The sequence below is a fragment of the Lycium barbarum genome, chromosome 1 (genome assembly GCF_019175385.1).
Source record: "Lycium barbarum isolate Lr01 chromosome 1, ASM1917538v2, whole genome shotgun sequence".
NCBI lineage: Eukaryota > Viridiplantae > Streptophyta > Magnoliopsida > Solanales > Solanaceae > Lycium > Lycium barbarum.
Genome location: NC_083337.1, coordinates 151,947,762 through 151,967,722, shown reverse-complemented (window position 1 = coordinate 151,967,722; position 19,961 = coordinate 151,947,762). Strand labels below are relative to the sequence as shown.

The 19,961-nt window shown below is 33.6% G+C and overlaps 1 protein-coding gene across 1 annotated transcript; it reads left to right on the top strand.

Moving 5' to 3' along the window:
• Positions 1-10,594, top strand: LOC132644494 (putative late blight resistance protein homolog R1A-10). The gene is made up of 3 exons (XM_060361090.1): positions 1-336; positions 435-495; positions 8,184-10,594. The coding sequence occupies exon 3, from the start codon at positions 8,252-8,254 to the stop codon at positions 10,538-10,540; it is 2,289 nt and encodes a 762-aa protein (XP_060217073.1). The 5' UTR covers positions 1-336; positions 435-495; positions 8,184-8,251; the 3' UTR covers positions 10,541-10,594.
• Positions 10,595-19,961: the final 9,367 nt, after the last annotated feature.

Here is a 19,961-nt window from a genome sequence, read left to right as displayed (position 1 = left end):
GTTCATGCAGCGATTTGCTTTTTCTCTCTTCTCTGACCCGTTAGGATTTCTTTTTATTTCTCCGCCATTGTTGCTCTATTAAGCTTGATTGAGCATCTCAACAGTTACATGTAGTACTATTTATTTGTTTAATTCGTGATAATCCACAACATCTATTTAAGTATTTATATCACTCTTCATATTTCAACATTAAAGTCCACCAAATCTCCTATACTATGCTTTCACATTTCTTATTTCTCTAAACCCAAAACAATCAAATTAAGCAAGCTTGGAGCAACTAAATCTCCCAGTTGCCACTCCCAATTGGAAATTGTTCAACTTGTTTTCTTTCTGCATGTAATTTCTCTTGTGCTTTAGTTTCCCCTCTCTAAGCTAAGAATTTTTCAACTTCATCTATCTTGCTAATTTTTATTAATTGTTTTTGTCCGTTATAGTTCTGTTTTCGAAGTGGAAGAACAGTAAAGAAGACAAATTTCTTCAATCTTGTTTTTGAAGGTAAGATTAAACTTTTTCCCTATTATTCCTTTGCTTCCGATCCCTAAGTAGCTTATTAATTAGACATTTATTCTTTTATTATGATTCTTTTAACTCATTTGTGCTCTTTTTATAATTTTTTATCTATTATTGTTAGTGGTGATTGAATATTCTTTGCTAGAAAATTATTTTACGTACACAAATTATAAATTAAATTATATTATTATATATGAATTTATACCAAAAGATAATCTTAATAGGGAAGTTTTCATAAATAAAAATATTAATGACAGTTATTGCTAATTATAGCGTTATTATTGACTTTATAAAACATAGAAACAACAATTTTGCAAAACGTATAAAATTCAGCTAATATGTGTATCTGAATGTATACTTGTATATTTTTGCATTTTGTTGTATGTCGTGAAGACACTTGAAATAAGCCTGATATCACAGAAATCACATGGCGCACACACAAACATACAACGATTATACACAATTGAATGTCGTTTTATGTACTTATATGTCGTGTGTACGTTCGTATTTGTATGCATAGTGATATATAGGACTAGGGGTGTACAAAGTAAATCGACAAATCGCACCAAATCAATAAATCAAGTCAAACCGAGAAAAAAACTCAACTAGTGGTTTGGTTTGACTTGGTTTGGTGTTGGAAAACAAAATCCGACCATAATTGGTTTGATTTGGTTTAACTAAAAAAAGTCAAACCGAACCAAACCAACCCGACATTACATGTATTCAATTTTTAAAATATTTTATACATAAAAATATTTATTTGTAATGTAATTTATAAATATTTCTTAAATTTTTTCGTAATTTTTTTTTTATCTATTATCATATTGTTCAAGCTTGAACTTAGAATTTTGAATGTCAATAAGTTTTATATCCTATGGATGTTAGTAACTCAAATAAAGTGCAAACCAAAACCAACTCAACACTAATGCTAACAAAAGAAACTCAATTTACCACTAAGAATGACAATAATATTGGATGTATATTCTTTAGTTTTGCATAACTGATTTAGAGAGTGAAAATACATAACTTAAGTTTTTTTTTCTTTGTCATGTAATTAATACTTATTAGCCGTACTTATTTTAGTATGACTTAGTATTTTTAGATTATGGTCATTTTCTTTATGGCTTGTTAATTAATAATATTTATTTTAACCGATTTTATTAGCTTTTGTTGAATATTTTAATACAATGTCATCACTCTTCTCACATTTTGTGTTATTTTCTTGAGAAATACCTTAATTATATTGTTGTATCTTACTAGGACTAAAGAAATATTTCAAGAGAAAGTTATATGTTTTGTATCAAGATTATTCCGAAAAAAATCCGAGAAACCCGAGGTTGAAAACCCCTAATATTATTGGTTTGGTTTGGTATATAAATTTAAAAACCCGACGCAATTGCTTTGATTTAGTGTTTAAAAAATCTGAATCAATCCAGCCATATACACCCCAACATAGTACATGTAGTAAACATACACCAACTTTTAACCCCCACCACGAAAACCACTATAGCCACCACCACAAACCACAATAAGCACCACCATTCCACCATAACAATTAAAAAAAAAACATCATACAAGAAAAAAAAAAAAAAAAAGAGTGTTTTACCGGGAGTTAAATTTATATCGGCGGATTGATCTATACAATCCTCTTAAAACTAATTGATCGAGAGCTTTAGCCTACATACATTTTCCGATCCAAAAGGACCAATGTTAAATGGGGCTGACCATTTTAAGATTCATTATTGTGATAGGGCAATTCGCAGAATTGTCCTTCTTTTAGGGTGGTCTTTAAATTTTTGCCCTCATATTTATGGTCTCTAAATTTTGTCTCTCACATTTATGATCTTTAAGTTTGCCTTTCGCTTGGATACCTGAGGTTTTGGGTTCGAACCCCTGCTCAGGCATAAAATAAAAAAAAAAATTGGCAAGGTAGGGCTGGGGGAGTGTATGCCGGATTCGACATACAGTCCTTAAGGGAAAAACTAAAGTTATGCCGAAGCGGCCATAACTTTTCCTCAAGGCATAGTTTAGTTATGCCTTATGGGGCAAAACTTTTCCTTAAGGAATTGCAAAACTTTTCCTTATAAGGCAAACTTTTAGTTATGCCTTAAGAAAGAGTTTCCCTATGCCTTAAGGAAAAGTTCCGCCTTATGGGGCATACTTTTAGTTATATCTTATGGGGCACACTTTTAGTTAAGGCATAACTAAATGTATGCTCCATAAGACGGAACTTTTCCTTAAGGCATAACTAAAAGTTTGCCTTGAAAAGTAAAATAAAATAAAATATATGCCTCAAAACAAAGTCTACCCCCTCCGGCATAAATTTAGTTTTTCCTTAAGGACTATATGCTGGATCCGGTATACACTCCCTCCAGCCCTGCCTTGCGATTTTTTTTTTTAATGCTTAGCGGAGGTTCGAACCCAGAACCTCAGGTATCCAAGCGAAGAGCAAAACTTAAAGATCACAAATATGAGGGGCAAAATTTAAAGACCACCCGAAAAGAAGGACAATCCGCGCAAAAAAATGATTGTAATGAGCTGGCTCAGCCTAGCCTGTCAAATTTCAAAGCCAGTCTGGAATGGTTTAGGCCAACACATATTGCCAACTTATATGATGTGTTATCGTTCGATTTTGGATCAAGTCCGGACGATTTTTTCAAAACGCTTCATATTGTTAAGAATATTCAAAACTTTATAAATTGATTACTTTTCTTCAATGTAGACTTTTTTCACACATCCCTACAAAATGGGATTGGATCCCCTCCGGTACTATCTTGAATATAGCGTTTGATGTGCTACGTGGACGAGAGATAATTGAGGGTTAGATTTGTTTCATTAGTCATTGGCTCATGGGCCATGGCCCTTCCTCTCTATTAATGCGGAAAAATAAAAACACAAATCAAAATAATAATAATACTCTAACAGATTGAATGAAAAGTATAATATTATCATTGCTTTATATAAAAGACGGAAGGAAATTTTTAACTTTAAATGACAAGAGTGATAATTTAATTTTTGCTTCGTTTGTACTGCACTACCAAATATTTCTTACTTTTGTAGTATATAAAGTTTAATACTTTTTACCATAACATGTGATTTTTTGACGTACTGATTTGATATAGTTTTATTCTAGTAAAATTTTCATGCTATTTGAATTCATTATTTTATTAAATTTTGAACCAAAACAGAAAGTTTTAGTTCATTTTTGGCAATATTAAAAGAAAACATGAACTATTAGAAATTTCCCAATAAAAAAAAAGGAATTAGGGGAAATGGAACAACCAAGTATATTTCAATTAGAGAAAAGACACCATTTGACCCTTGAACTTGGCACGAAAACTCAGTTTGACAACTAAACTTAACTTGTATTTATTTATCCCCTTTAACAACTTTCATTTTAATTATTTACCACCCTGAAAAAATAATACCACTCTCACAATGGGAGGTGCATTACACTCGCGCCACGTCATTGCCGCATCGTTGCCACGTCATTGCCATGTCAAAAATTACTAACCCTTCATTTTTTGTTTTTCTTTTATTATATTTTCTCTTTCTTCTTCTTTCTCCTCAACAACACCCCCCCCCCCCCCCGCGCTGCCGCCACACCTCCGCCGCCGCAGCCGCCATGATTGAATGCCACGTCATTGCCATGTCAAAAATTACTAACCCTTCATTTTTTGTTTTTCTATTATTATATTTTCTCTTTCTTCTTCTTTCCCCCTTTTCTCTTTCTTCTTCTTTCTCCTCAACAACCCTCCCCCCCCCCCCCCCCCCCGCTGCCGCCACACCTCCGCCGCCGCAGCCGCCATGATTGAATGCCACGTCATTGCCATGTCAAAAATTACTAACCCTTCATTTTTTGTTTTTCTTTTATTATTTTTTCTCTTTCTTCTTCTTTCCCCCTTTTCTTTTTCTTCTTCTTTCTCCTCAACACCCCCCCCCCCCCCCCCACTGCCGCCACACCTCTGCTACTGCCGCCGCAGATGCCATGATTGAACATAGCTCGATTCGTCATCTCACCACGTCATTGCCATGTCAAAAATTACCAACCCTTCATTTTTTATTTTTCTCTTTCTTCTTCTTTCTCCTCATCTTACCATAACCACCCATAAGAACAACACCCACATCTTTAACCCACACCCACCACCACCACTATCATCACCCCCACCAAATTTCATCTCATTCCTTCTCAAATTCGTCCAAATTGGTTATTTTGGTTGTTATTGTTGGCTATTATTATTATTATTATTATTATCATTAGTTCCATAATCATTATTTCATAACTTTATTTTTGAAAGAAAACAAAAATCAAAATCAAGAAACCAAAAAATGGTGAAAATGGTAAGAAAAGAATGATGAGAATATAGAGAGAAAGAGGAATTTGTGAAGAAGAAGGAGGAGGAAGGTGGTAGGGGCGGGGTTGTGGCGTGGGGTGGGGGTTGTGAAGAAGACGAAGGTGGTGGGGGAGGGGCTGTGGCGTGGGGTAGGGGGCTGTGAAGAAGAAGAAGGTGGTGGGGGCGGAGCTGTGGCGTGAAGAAGAGGGGGCGAGGCTGTGGGGTGGGGTGGGGGTTGTAAAGAAGAAGATAATGATGGGGTGGGGTGGAGAGGAGCGGGTGGGGGTGGGGGTGCATTTTGATTTTATTTTTTAATTATATATTATTTTTATTTTATTTTTTAATTATATATATATATATCAGCGGGCCCACCTTTTATATTTTTCACTCTCTTAATTTTTCTAACTTTTTTTTTGTCACGCCAGCATTTGGGGTTGTATTTAATTAAGATGAAAGTTGTTAAGGGGGGTAAATAAAGACAAGCTAAGTTTAGTTGCCAAACTGAATTTTCTTGCCAAGTTCAAGGATCAAACGATATCTTTTCTCTTTCAATTATAAACTACATACTCAGTAATCTTTTATCAGAAACAATAACTTCAATAATTTGAAATTCAAATGAAAAAAGACATTAACACCTCCTTTGTATTACTTTTGAATAGGCGTGCGTTCACACATGGTGCATTTTAAGTTATCTTTTTACTAGGTAATTAACGAAGGGGGTAAATAATATGAAAAGATAAGTTTAGGGGTCATAGGACCCCACATAGTTTAGGTGTGTAGTTGGCAATTTCGCCATAATTTAGGTGCGTTTCTATGTTTTATCCCAAATAAATATGCTAAAGATAGTTATAATTAGGAGTGGATATAAGGGCCATTCAGATTGAATATGAAAAATTCAATTTGGATATTCGGTAATCGGATTGAAAAAATTACAATTCAAATAAGTTCGGATCAAATTGGACTTTTTAAGTTCGGTTTGAACATCTCAAATTTTCGGTTTTGACTTTGCGCCTGTGCATGCCATAACAATTATGAATTAACAACCTCAATTCACTTAACAGTTTGCTACTTAGAATGTATAATTTTCTACATGCCGTGTAATTTCATATTAAACTTAATACTATAATGGATAGGGTCGTACGATACTAATCTATAGGACCTATAAAGTTGCACTTATTAGTATTGAACATATATATGATATGAGTAATATGAGGTAAAAGCATTTCAGATTTTTGAATATCCGAAAATCCGTAATAATAAATTCGATATCCGCAAATTTTAAAAATAAATTCAAAATCCAATCCATAATCCAAAAACTTCGAATTTCAGATTGACTCAAACTATTTCCACCCTTAATTATAATGAATAATAAACCACTGATTATTTTTTGTCGACGTAACACATATGAAACGCTCTATTGAAGATTACTGGACAAAATAGTACTGGGAGATCCAATATCCCCCGCAGAATACCCTTCTTACAATTGAATCTTCCAACGTGGCTATGAAGGGGTGCTCAAAACAAACTTAAAAGTGTCGGGTTCAAATTTGGCCCGCTACAGCGTTACAATACACATTTTTTTTGGTTTCATTCGGCAGGTTGACGCTATAGCTGCACACGAAGTTATTTGTTTACGCTCACCTAGTTAATAAAGGATAAAGTCTTAGAAAGCCGCAACCAAATCTAAAGAACTCTAAGTAGAATTACAGACGGCAAGAAAGTTTAGTAAGGGCGTGCATTAAATTTTTTCTGTTTAATTTTGCATTACTCTGTTTTGTTTTTTTGTTCGGTTTTCTATCCTTTTTCAGTTTAGCTTTTTTAGTTTGGTGTTTCAATTTTTTGATTATGTCATATAAAATAATTTGAATCTAATATAATCGAAAAAGCATATTTGAACGACGAAAACAAGAATATCTATTAGTCTCTCCATTCCTATTTATGTAGCAACATTTTCTTTTAGTCTGTTCTAAAAAAAAAATGACAACTTTTAAAGCTCAGAAATAATTTGAACATTGTACATTGAAATTTCTTAATTATATGTGCCTATTTTTTAAGACACTTCCATCATAATAGGGGGTGTACAAAGTAAACTGACAAACTGCACCAAATCGATAAATCGAGTCAAATTGAAAAAAAAAACCCGACTAGTGGTTTGGTTTGACTTGGTTTGGTGTTGAAAAAAAAAACCCGACCATAATTAGTTTGGTTTGGTTTTAGCTAAAAAAAGTCAAACCGAACCAAACCAACCCGATATTACATGTATTCAATTTTTAAAATATTTTATACATAAAAATATTTATTTGTAATGTAATTTATAAATGTTTCTTAAATTTTTTCGTGGTTTTTATCTATTATCATATTATTTTAGCTTGAACTTAGAATTTTGAATGTCAATAAGTTTTATATTCTATGGATGTTAGTAACTCAAATAAAGTCCAAACCAAAACCAACTCTACACTAGCTAACAAAAGAAATTCAATTTACCACTAAGAATGACAATAATATTGGATATCTATTCTTTAGTTTTGCATAATTAGTTTAGAGAGTGAAAATACATAAATTAAGTTTTTTTTCTTTGTCATGTAACTAATACTTATTAGCCGTCTTATTTTAGCATGACTTAGTATTTTTAGATTATGGTTATATTTTTCATGGCTTATTAATCAGCAATATTTATTTTAACCGATTTTATTATCTTTTGTTGAATATTTTAATACAACGTCATCACTCTTCTCATATTTTATGTTATTTTCTTAAGAAACATCTTAATTATATAGTTGTATCTTACTAGGACTAAAGAAATATTTGAAGTAAAAGTGTACATGTTTTGTATCAAGACAATTCCGACAAAAAAAACCCTGAGAAAATCTAAGGTTGAAAAATCTGAATTTTATTGATTTGGTTTAGTGTATAAATTTTAACCCAACACAATTGGTTTGATTTGGTGTTTAAAAAATTTAAACTAACCGGATCCATGTACACCTACATCCTAAGATGGAAACAACTGTACTACTAAAGTAAAAGGGATTCTTTTTCTTCTTAAAAAAAAAAAATCACACACAGAGGCAAGGAGGGGGAACTGGAATTAATATATACCTCCAGTGACTGAAAGAAAATATCCAGTAGAGGTAAAAGTGTAATGTTTACGTATAAATTAAGATTTTGGAGAGCGTAGGGGGTTAGGGGGTTTATTCCTTTCATTCATCTTGATTATATTTGGTGGCCTTTGGACACATGAGACTTTACATGTGACATTACTTTGTAAAATTCTTTGGTTTGTTTTTTTTTTCTCTAAATTGTGAAGACTGTTAATGTTTGTTTTCATTTCTTTTATGAAAGGTGACCGAGCAATTATCTCAAGGAAGTTGGGTTGTAGTTCGTGAAAGACTCCAATTTGAACAATTGATATGGAGGTTGTTGAGACGTGTGAAAAAAGAACTCTTTCTTCTGTGGAGCCTTCCACCGAACGTAGTTTTCCATCAATTGATGAGGAAGTTGTGGGTTTTGTGGAAGATGCAGAAAATCTAATGAAGAAATTGACTGGAGGAACAAAGGATATGGATGTCCTCTCAATCTATGGAATGCCAGGACTCGGGAAAACAACTTTGGCCAGGAAAGTGTACAACAATCCTTCTATTGTTAATCACTTTGATGTTAAAGCATGGTGTGCTGTTTCGCAAACATATAATGTGAGGACGTTGTTGGTTGAGATTTTCAAACAAGCAACACATGATAAGAGCGAAATTAAAGAGGACGTTGACATAGCTGACAAGTTGCAGAAGGCTCTAAAAGGCAGGAGATACCTCATCGTACTAGATGATATGTGGCAAGTCGAGGCATGGGAAGATCTGGGAATATGTTTCCCTAACGGTGAAAAAGGAAGTAGAGTAATAGTAACAACTCGAATTGAAGAAGTGGCTAAGAATCTTCAGCACCGCAGTGATCCTTATTCTCTTAGATTTCTAACAGTTGAAGAGAGTTGGGAATTATTGAAGAAGAAAGTATTTCGAGGAGAGACTTGTCCCTTGAAGCTAGTGGAAGCAGGGTTACAAGTTGCCGAACATTGTAAGGGATTGCCTCTTGTCGTCGTCCTGATTTCTGGAATTATTGCGAAAATGGAAAGAGAAGCGTCCTTGTGGCTCGAGGTTGCAAATGACTTAAGTTCTTATGTCTTAGAAGAGCAGAGCATGAAGGTGATACAAACAAGTTATGACCATTTAGGAAACCACTTAAAGCCTTGCCTTCTTTACATGGGCTTGTTTCCAGAAGACTTTGAGATTCTAGTGTATGATTTGCTGAAGTTGTGGATAGCTGAAGAGTTTGTATTGAATGCCGAAACAGAGAACATGGAGGAAGCATCTAGAGTTTGCTTGAGCAATCTACTTAATAGAAGCCTTGTAATGGTCTCTAGAAAGAAATTCAATGGTGATATAGAAAGCTGCATACTTCATGATGTAGTGCGTGAGTTTTGCTTGAGAAAACTTACAGAAGAGAAGTTTATGCAGATTATTGTGCCATACAGTCCATATCAGCATTCATGTCCTACGGAATCACGGTTATGCATTTATATGCATCATGATCTTGATAAACAATTAGATCATTCTGATTATCAGCTGAATAAGGTTCCAATGTTCCAGTCTGCCGAGGAAGCAGAGTCTTTGCAGTTAATTGCTCATCCAGAATTCAACAAATGGGATAACCGATCAGATCCTTTATCTTTACTTGTTAAGTTAAGATTTGTTCGGGTGTTGAATTTGATGAAGGCGAAATTGCCAAATTCTTGGGCTACTGCAATATCGTCGTTCCCTCACTTAAGGTACCTTGCACTTTATGTTGAACAATTTGAATTCAAGTGGATATCGCACCTACAAAATCTTCAAACTCTACGGATTATACCAAAAAAGAAATTACACCCACGGGCTGCTAATTTATGGGAAATGAGGAAGCTAAGGCATGTGAAGATAGATGGTTTTTCCTTGGTATGGGAAGACAATGACCAGGAATTTTTTGAAGAATCTTCACCAACTATGCTAGAGAACTTGAAGACATTTGGCACTTATCATATAGAAGACGTGGATGATATGGCTCGAAGATTCTGGTGGAGGTTTCCGAATATTGAAGAACTCAGACTCCGCATTGATCATGTACCTAAGTTTCCTTTGTTTCCCATAGCGGAAGTTCACACTCGGCTTCTATCTCTTGTTCTGGTCATAAGCCCTTTTAGATTCTGGGATTCAGTTGGATGGGAGAGCTACTTTGTCTTCCCTTCAAATCTTAGGCATTTGACCATTGCCGGCTGTTTCTTAACGAAAGAAATAGTTTCAAACATCGCAACATTGCAGAAGCTTGAGAGTCTCGAATTAGTGCACGGATTTAATTGGAAGGAAGAATACCAGTGCTGGGACGTCACAGATGTTGTGTTCCCTGCACTCAAATACTTGAAATTAGAAGCTGTGAGGATGGATGAATGGAAAGCTTCAGAGGAATCCTTTCCTGTGCTTGAGAAGCTATATATAAAATGTGGTTACTCCTACAAGGAGATCCCTCCTAGCTTTGTGGATGTTCCAACACTACGGTTTATTGAACTGGATGACTGCATTGATTCACTTTGGGATTCAGCTATGAATATTAAAAAAGAAATAGAAGAGTACACTGGATGTGACCGTCTCCAAGTTTCTTTAATTTCTTGCATCTGATATGGAAAACAATTTTTTTAGTAATTTGTGTCTTGCCGCATAATACTACTCTCTAAGTCCTATTTTAAGTGTCTTAATTTAATTAGGCACGAAATTTAAAAGATAAATATAAAATTTTAGATCTTGTGGTCCTAAATAAAAAACGTATATAATGTATTTAAATATCATTTGAATCTTATAATTATAAACTTGTCATGTATGATGTTTGAATTGTCAACTTACTTAATACAGAAAGAGGCACACTTTTTGAGACATATCAAAAAGGAAAGTAAGACACATTAGATTGGGTTGCAGGGAATACTAGTTTTAGTAACTTGTCTTTTATACTTATACTATTGGGTGTCTATAATACCCTTGATTTTGTATCTAAAACCCCTTGAAGGGCCGAGTGGCGAGTGGTATCGAGAGCGATTTACTATCTTTGTGGCATGTGAGTGCAAAAGTAAACAGCAGCCGCGTGGCATTTTTTATTTATTAATTTATTAATTACTAGTGAACTTTGTCGCGCGGTCCCGAAATCTTCTTAAATTTGAAAAATAATATATTTTTTAATACTTGCATGAGTATTAAAATTAAAATAACTAAAAAGTGGGGTAGGATTTTCGAAAAGCTAAAAAATATTTTGGATCTTCTTTCAAGAATATAAATATACAAGTCATACTTCAACCCAAAAATATTTTCCTCGCAAAACTGATTTTTTCTAAATTTAACCAAAAGTCATGTCATGAAAACATTAATTATATTGCTTTATAATGACACAAAAATGGTTTCTAACGAATCTAAGAAAAATATTATTACTGAGGAAAGCAAAAAAGGGTAAACACAAAAATATTATTACTGAGGAAAGCAAAAAAAGTTAAACACAAAGAGACCTTGACCATTCTCATTTTGAAACCAAAAATTAATGTGCATCTATATTCACAACCACATTAAATAAGAAAAAACCACATGCATAACAACATTAAAATTGAAATTTTGGACCCATAAATTCATAAAGAGATTGTAACATACAACTCACACTTCTTTTGACCACTAAAGTAGTCCAATCACATTTTCATGAGCTTCTCATTAGTTCAAGATATGAAAGAAATACAATCAATTAAGTAATGGAATGGCAGGAAATGTCATTAATTCCTATAATGTAAATTTTAATTATGCTCATATGTTATAACTCTTTATTGATCTTACAACTCTTTATTTCCTTCCTTCATTACAACATAAAATAAATGTTATTAGTTCTTATACTATAAATTTTTATCATGCTCATATGTTACAACTCTTACAACTCTTTATTTCTTTTTGGTAACTAAGCTTTCCATTTCATTAATATTCAAGTGCAACATTACATAACCAACTCTTTATTTCCTTCCTTCTTTCCAGCAATAAATAATTATCAATTATAAAAATAAAAATAAAAAGGTGAAAACCAAACAATGAGGGAACGGGTTAAAATTGAGAAAAGAAGATACACAGAATTTAGTTGATAAAGAAAAGATAGAATCTGAACTGCCAAAAATAAAAAACCAACTATATCCTAAGATCAAAATAACATTTCAAACTAATAAGAAAAACTTACATATGAAAAAAATTAAACAGAAAACAAATGCAAATTACACGATCTTGCCTTCCTTTCCTATTTAAATGATATGCATAAATAATATGACAATATGTAATAATATTATGCAAGTTCTTTGAAAAATTCATGGACGTAATATAAGATAAACTTGAAGTTCCAGTTGAGGCTCGGGGGATATATTTGATCGTTATTACCTCCGTCAATTTATCAAATAAGTTTAACATTAAAAAAAAAATGCCAAGTAGTATGAAAAGAGAATTTAATGGAGTACATAAATTGACGATAAAATACTAAATAAATAACTAATATTTTCACATATAATTTTACTTAGCTTAATCCATTGTGTGGCGAGGCAAACATTATGAAGCGCTAAAAGGTTAATCCTTTCATATATTGTACAAAGGTTATGGCACTTATTTTTGGGTAAAGAAATCTGCTATTCTCTTTTTTTTTTTTTTTCATTTTACTTCTATTATTCTGTTACCTTGTATTTAAAAGTCCAAAGTGTCTGATCACAATGGATTAAGCTAATAAATATGTCTGGAAGTATGCCACAGTATATTTTGTTCTTAGAATTATGTGTTTAAAACAAATGTCATGATATCATTTAGAAAGTCTATTTCAGATTCAAGAGAGTGAATGCATTTTTTTTTATAACATGAAGAAAATCAAATAAACACATTATTCATAAAAAAAAAGCACATATTTCTCGTAAAAAACTCGTTTCAGGCTAACTAAAACAAAGTACTATTTAATTGCTAAATAGGGACCTTGCCAGTTGAAAAATTATAAAAATAATTTATGCTCCAAACCTGTAAAGTTGGTCATAGAAAAATAATAGGTTGCCTTGCTCCTTGGCATATATGCTTGTGCCATAATCAAATCAATATCTCAAGGTTCACCACCCGTTGCTCTTCTTCATCAATCTCAGATTAGCCTCCATAACTTTGAGTACGTAAAACATAGTTGAGCAGCATATAAAAATGATCCAATAAAGAATATGAAAGGTTGTAGTAGTAACAGGGGCATTTAATTGAGGCATTCAAATATTGACTCTTTAGTACTTCTACTGTAAGGAATATGAAGATTAGCAAGAATTGAGACATTTATTTTACAATAAGATAAATAAAATAAGAGAGCAAAAGGTAAAAAAAGGAGAAAAAAGATAAATAGAAATGAAGGTCATAGAGAGGTGTCACATCACCTTATCTATGCCTACCTTTATATTATACTAGAGAAATCATCCGCGCTTCGCGCGAAGCGCGGTCTTTAAGACATAAACACGTCATTCTACTCTTCCTTATTTAATTATAGCTCAATTTAATAATCATAAGACAACTAAAATTAAATAGAATGAGAAAAGTGACTTACTACTGTATAGATCAGCAATAACTTTTACATCAAAAATCTGAATTTGAAGTGAAATAAACTTTGGCACAAAATAACATTAAAAATGAATATTTGCCTAAAGTCTCTGCATTATGCAGAATTATTTATCTAATATAACTTTGTTAATATATGAAAAAACGATAAAAGAAAATAACCAATTGATTTATGTGAAAAGAACGAATACGATGTCGATAAAAAATCAAAGAGTTTCTCGTATAAGAATTTTGAATAGCATACGATTTTTTTTATTGTGGGTATTTTTAACTATGGCATATAGTCTTTAAGAGCTAATATTACACACAACATTCTCAATGATTATTTTACTTTCAATAGTGACATAATTACTAAGATATTTCTATTGATTCTCATTTACAATTATATTTGTAATTGTACAATTAATGATTTTCGGATGTAAGATCCTTAAAGTATTTTGGGACGCTAGTAACGCTTATTTGGGCATTTGTTTAGTTTTATCCATTAATTTCTCATCCCTTATCGGTTAGGCTTTAGACAAATAATTATATACTGAGTCTAATAGCTAGTAGTAATATATTTGGAAAATAGAAAAAGGAACATGCTGCTATTTATAGTTACAAATAAAGATAGAGTAGAATATCATACTAAAGAGGAAATTAGATTAACCTGCTGTCACGACCCGATCAGGGGCCGCGACGGGTACCCGGGGCTAACCACCGAGCACCCCTCATTCTACTGCTTATCACACTCATTTAAAGCTCTTTTATCAATATTATACTCGAAGCATAAGGAAGTTCATCTTTCATTTCAAAACATAAGTACTTTTATATGCACAAGCCTTTTGGTCATTGAAATAATATATATATATATATATATATATATATATATATATATATATATATAGACATGGTAGCAGCCTCGCGTGACCATACCACCCACACTACGTATCTACGAGCCTCTACTAGAGTACTAGACATATGGACGGGACAGGACCCCGTCGTGCCCACAACATACATGTACATAAAAGGATAACCATAAGCACCTCCGGAACAATGGAGTGCTCTCGACCAGCTAACAGCTCCTACGAGTCTGGATCAAGATCACCCCCCTGCCTACCTGTGGGCATGAACACAGCGTCCAAAGAAAACGGACGTCAGTACGAACATTGTACTGAGTATGAGAGGCATAAACAATAATATCACATCGATGAAATAAAGGGAGCAGCAATAGGGAACATCTGTATCTGACTGTCAAATATAAAGGAAATGATGTACGCTGGCTTACTCAAAATCAACATCATATCTTATATGCATAAATGTACAAACTACCCGTCTATATCGGATCGGTGTGATAATCATTAGCCTCCGTTTAGGTCTCCTCGCGTCCAGGGTATCATCTCATGCCGCCCACTAGTGGTGTCTGCCCATGCCATCTGGCCATGGTGTATAGCTGCCCGCCTTAGCAATGACTGCCCGGCCAAATACGCGCAGTGTTATATCATCATCGTAATATGCTCATCATAGCGCATACATAAAGACTCAAGGTTAACTATGCTTTATCGGGATGACGTAAGGTCATGATTCCCCGATTCCATTATGGAGCACTCATTAACATCCTGCCTCACCTTGAAGGGAATAGTATATGAGGTGAGTGTAAGCAATAATGACATCGTTGACGTTTTAGGAACATCATACCATGAACATCTAGAACTTCTATACTTTAACTCATTACCTTGTGTAGCTATTTAGGGATATAGGCTCATATCTTTCCAGAACTTAAGAGATTCATGGAGAAGAAAGAAAGTCATGCTATAGGATAAGAAAGTCATGCCATAGGATTCATGCCATTAGAAAGAAAGGACTAGCCTCACATACCTTTGTCGTTTAACTATCTTATCGCTTGATCGTCCTCCTTCGATGCTCGCGTTTCAACCTTCGAGAGGAATCGCATTAACATTAGTTACTCAGCTATAAGAACATTTCACTATTTCTAGGGGAAATTGGGTAGCACTTCCTTTGTTTATACTACTTTTCCCACATTCTAATTCAACTCCCAAACGTTAATAACAATATTCTCAATATAGCAGCAACAATCATCATTTATCTACACTTACCACAATTTACCATTTCACTCCAATTTCTCCATAATCATGATCATAATTCATTATTGCATTTTCTCACAAATAATACTGATTCCATATTCTAGATTTCGTACATAACATAGTTACAATCACAACATACCAATTATTCATCATCCACCCCAATCACTATTCAACAATGACACTATTCACACATTCATGACCCAATTTCTATGTCTTTCCACAATCCAAGTGTTTCAACTTTAACCACTCAAACCATGTAAAAGGGTCATAAAACTCACCTTAGATGATGGATGAACAACACTCAAGTGGAGCTTCTCTTCTTGCACCAAAACCCTAACTCACTTCTCTTGAGTTTTCTTGGCTTAGATGAACTTTTAATGGGTTTCATACACTTGATTTCATGGATTTGATGTAGTTGGCCATGGTTTTCCTTTGATTTCTTGTGGATGAATGGTGGAGAAGGTTCTAGAGGGTTCTTGGAGAGAGGAGAGTGGAAGATGAAAATGAAATAAAATGAAGGAGGGTCCTTATATTAATTCATGAAATCAGTCCCGACCGAGATGTACGGTGCGATCGACGGAGCGTCGATCTAGGCGTCGAAGTCGTTAAATTTCCAGTGAGCAATCTGTCATTTCCTTTCATTCGACGGTGAGAAGGACGGTTCGTCGAACTGATCGACGGAGCGTCGACCTGTTCGTTGAATGATCTTCGCTCCAGCTAAAATTTACGACACAATCGACTGGGCGTCGACTCGTTCGACGGTACAAAGAACGACCGTCGAACCCCCCTTTTGCAAAACTGCGGTGAAGTTTCATTTAACGAGCTTTTCCCCCTTGCCTTTAACTTCTTTGGAATCTTAATTAGAATTATTAACTATCCCTTCTTACTTGTAGGGACATCATGTTCACCTTAACTTATGTTAGTCCCTTCTCCGCTCAGCAACCCAAAGTTCCGAGGTGTAACACCTGCGAGATTCCGACTACCTTTGTATGCGTTCAAGTCGCCAATATTTTTATCATTCTGAGATCTCTCCTCCTCGTCCTCTAAATCCGCTTTTGAGGAGCTTTCTCATTCTTTTTTTTTTCTTCCTTGTTATTTTTCTCTCCTTCTATAGTGTCGTTGTTTATTAAAGCGCATTTTCCTCTTAAAGCACGAGAGTAAGTTCTAGCCTCCTATTTTGTTTCATTGTTAACATTCTTAGTAACTCTTTCGTCACGTAGAAATCGCTTCAAACATATTTTAGAAAATACTATGTCTCATTCAAAAGAAATGTTTTATTGTAAATTAAAAAGCAATACGTAAAACATTTCTTTCAACTTCTTCCATTGTAGTTGCCACAAAAAACAACAGTAACAACATACCCTATGTAATTCCACTGAAATCATGAAATGAAATATCATAATGTTGCAATATTGTTGTGTCATCTATATTGGGGTAGAAATAAATATTAAAAAGAGCAATTTGTTAAAACATAAAACGGTATCATGGTTACCAATTAAGTCGCTAAAAGATCCTTGAAAGATCGATTTCAACCATATCTGCTACTTCCATTGATAGGAGTTGCACCGCCACCTCCGATTCTGCCGCTTCCACTGGCGTCTCAATAATGGATATTTCACCGACACTATTGTGTCACTTTCTTTTCAGAATTTTTTGACAAGTTAATACACTGTTCATGATATTTGCAGAGGATATAACATAATAGCTTTTAACAACATGTATGGGTCTGAGTTGGTATTCGATGATAACCACTGCCAATGAAACCACAGTCCAAGTTATATATGACGTACTAATTTACTGCACCATAGGAAAATTGTCACAGAGAGGTTTTGATCCTAGTTGAAGAAGCAGTTTCTATCGTAAGGGTGTGTTTTTTGGCATTTTAGGAGAAATGAATTAATTAAATAGTACTAAATGAGGGATAGGTGAAGAAACAGTTATTTCTATAGTGTTGTGTCTTTTTTTTTTTTTTTTTTAAAATGAAAAGAATGAATGAGGAAAACCAAAAAAATGAGAAAATAAATAAATGAATTTCTTGATCATAGAGAGCGCCATGTCATTGGGCCTTTGCCTGCTTTTATATATATGATATATGATTTTTATGTCGTTTTTGTTCCTTTTTCTCTTCACTCTCTTGTTTTCTTATTTAATTTTTTTGATTTATTTTTTCTTCTTCTTTGAAACCCAATATTTTTTTGTGTGAAACCCTATTACTTTTGATAGGTGAAAGGGATGAATTTTTTAAATTTTATTTTTTTATAAAGTAATAGGAGTAAAGTTTTTTAATAAACTGGAGCTTATAAAAAATTTGAATCCTCTAAAAAGTTGGAGCGTCTTTTAAATTATTCCTTGGTTCGCGTTTTAATATATCAATTTTTAATTCATTTGTATTATTTTCTTGGTGTTACTGTTATTTTAGGAATATGAGGTTTAAACTGATTTAGTATTATCAATAAATATTACTATTTGGTTTCATAAAAGAAGCAAAAAATCGAGAAAATTAAATAAGGTGATTTTAATGTACTTCCCTAGTGGCAACTATGCATTATGCGATCGATACCTATAGCATAATGCCATAGACACTGTTCGAGAAAGAATTTAACTAAACATATTTAGATCATTCACTCATATAACTTTTTGGCATTTGTTCTCTAAGTCGTGCTTTCATTCTTCATATACTTCAAACTGCATGAATTTTGATCAACATTTTAAGATGTATTTCTTATCAAATTGATATGAGAAAGGTTGCAATTTATAGTATTTTTTATGTAGTTTTCAAATATGTAAACTTTAATCTTAAAATATTAAGTTAATATAATCTAATGTAGTTTTAAATTTAGTCAAACTGAATCTTGTAAAGTGAAAAGTGATGAAAGACTATATAAAGTGAAGATAATGCTGCACAATAAATTGGTACAATTGATAGAAGATTAATTAGTCATCCAAAAGCCTACATGATTGTCTGTAAATGATTATCAAATTTAAAAATAAATTTTTGATCAACTGATTGAATCACGTACTCTATATAGTAGTATATTTTAGAGATTGCACTTGAGTCGTGACAAAAGGACAGACTATAATCTTTAAAGATAATGTGTGGCTAGAGACAGAACTGCATGCTAGATAGTGTCAGTATTTTTGTTTTTTATACGTATAAAAGTAGTAATCAGAAGTTGTTGTTGTTTACCCCGAATTTGGTAAATCAATTGAATTTGTACGCGGGTATAGGATATGTGTTTGAATCTCGATATATTTGATGGATACAAGATTCGTATGGTTAAGATGTGAAGAAAACGATGATGCTTAGAGGACCACTGTGGATTTATACATCTACTAACATATAAGTATTATTTGTTTTAACAAGTAATAGAGATGAACACAATGATTCCGGACCAAAATCTAATATTGAGAGAGAGATTTGTATATATCTTCTAGTACAAAAATGTTGTTGATCCCGGGGAGCCAGCCCCTGCAAAGGAGAGGGATGTGCTCTATTTATAGTGTGACCTCCATGGGTCTCATATGATGTGAGCTAATAAAATAATATCAACAAGGATAGCTCTGCACGGATTTGGTGGGATTAGACTGACGGCGCCGTCTGACACACGCATGGTGGGTAGTTGACCAGGACAGGACGTTACTGGCGCTTGACCCGCGTGCAACGGCCACCCGGACCAACGGCTACTCGGACCAACGGCTCCAACGGCCACACGGACCAACGGCCACGAATGCTCGGACCAACGGCCACAAATGCTCGGGTCACCGGGCTTGGTCGTTCCAATGACGAAGAAGGCAGATCAGTCGGCCCCCTCACTCCACCGGTTTGCCTCGCGTCCGGTTTTTACCGTATACAGTTGTATAGTCCAAATAGCTTAATTTAAAAATAAAAAATAAAAAAGGAAATTACTAATGAAAAGATTTGATTCCGTACATCATATAATACATCCAATTGATTACATCGGCTCTAACCACTACTACTCTATTGTTCATAAAAGAAAATCTCATGTTTGATTTTCTAATACTATTTTTTTTTTAATGTTTTACGACATAATGCTTACTTATTTAGATTTATTATAACACTTTGTTTTATCTATGCTTAATACATTGTCTAGTTGAACATCTAACTTTCGACGCGGAGCATAAATTTATGTATAAAAAAAATTATTAAAATTGTAATAAATATTTTTTAGATATGAACTCATAACTTTAAAAATATAATGAATTCAATACTAAAAATCTTATGATTGAACCCCTAAAATTTAAATCTCAGATCCTCCTTTGTTCAACCCATCAAAAGTTTCCCTGAATGCGTTCAACCTTTGATACACACCCGTCTTTACATAATCATAGCGTGTTTTATTTTACAATAAAATGAGGTG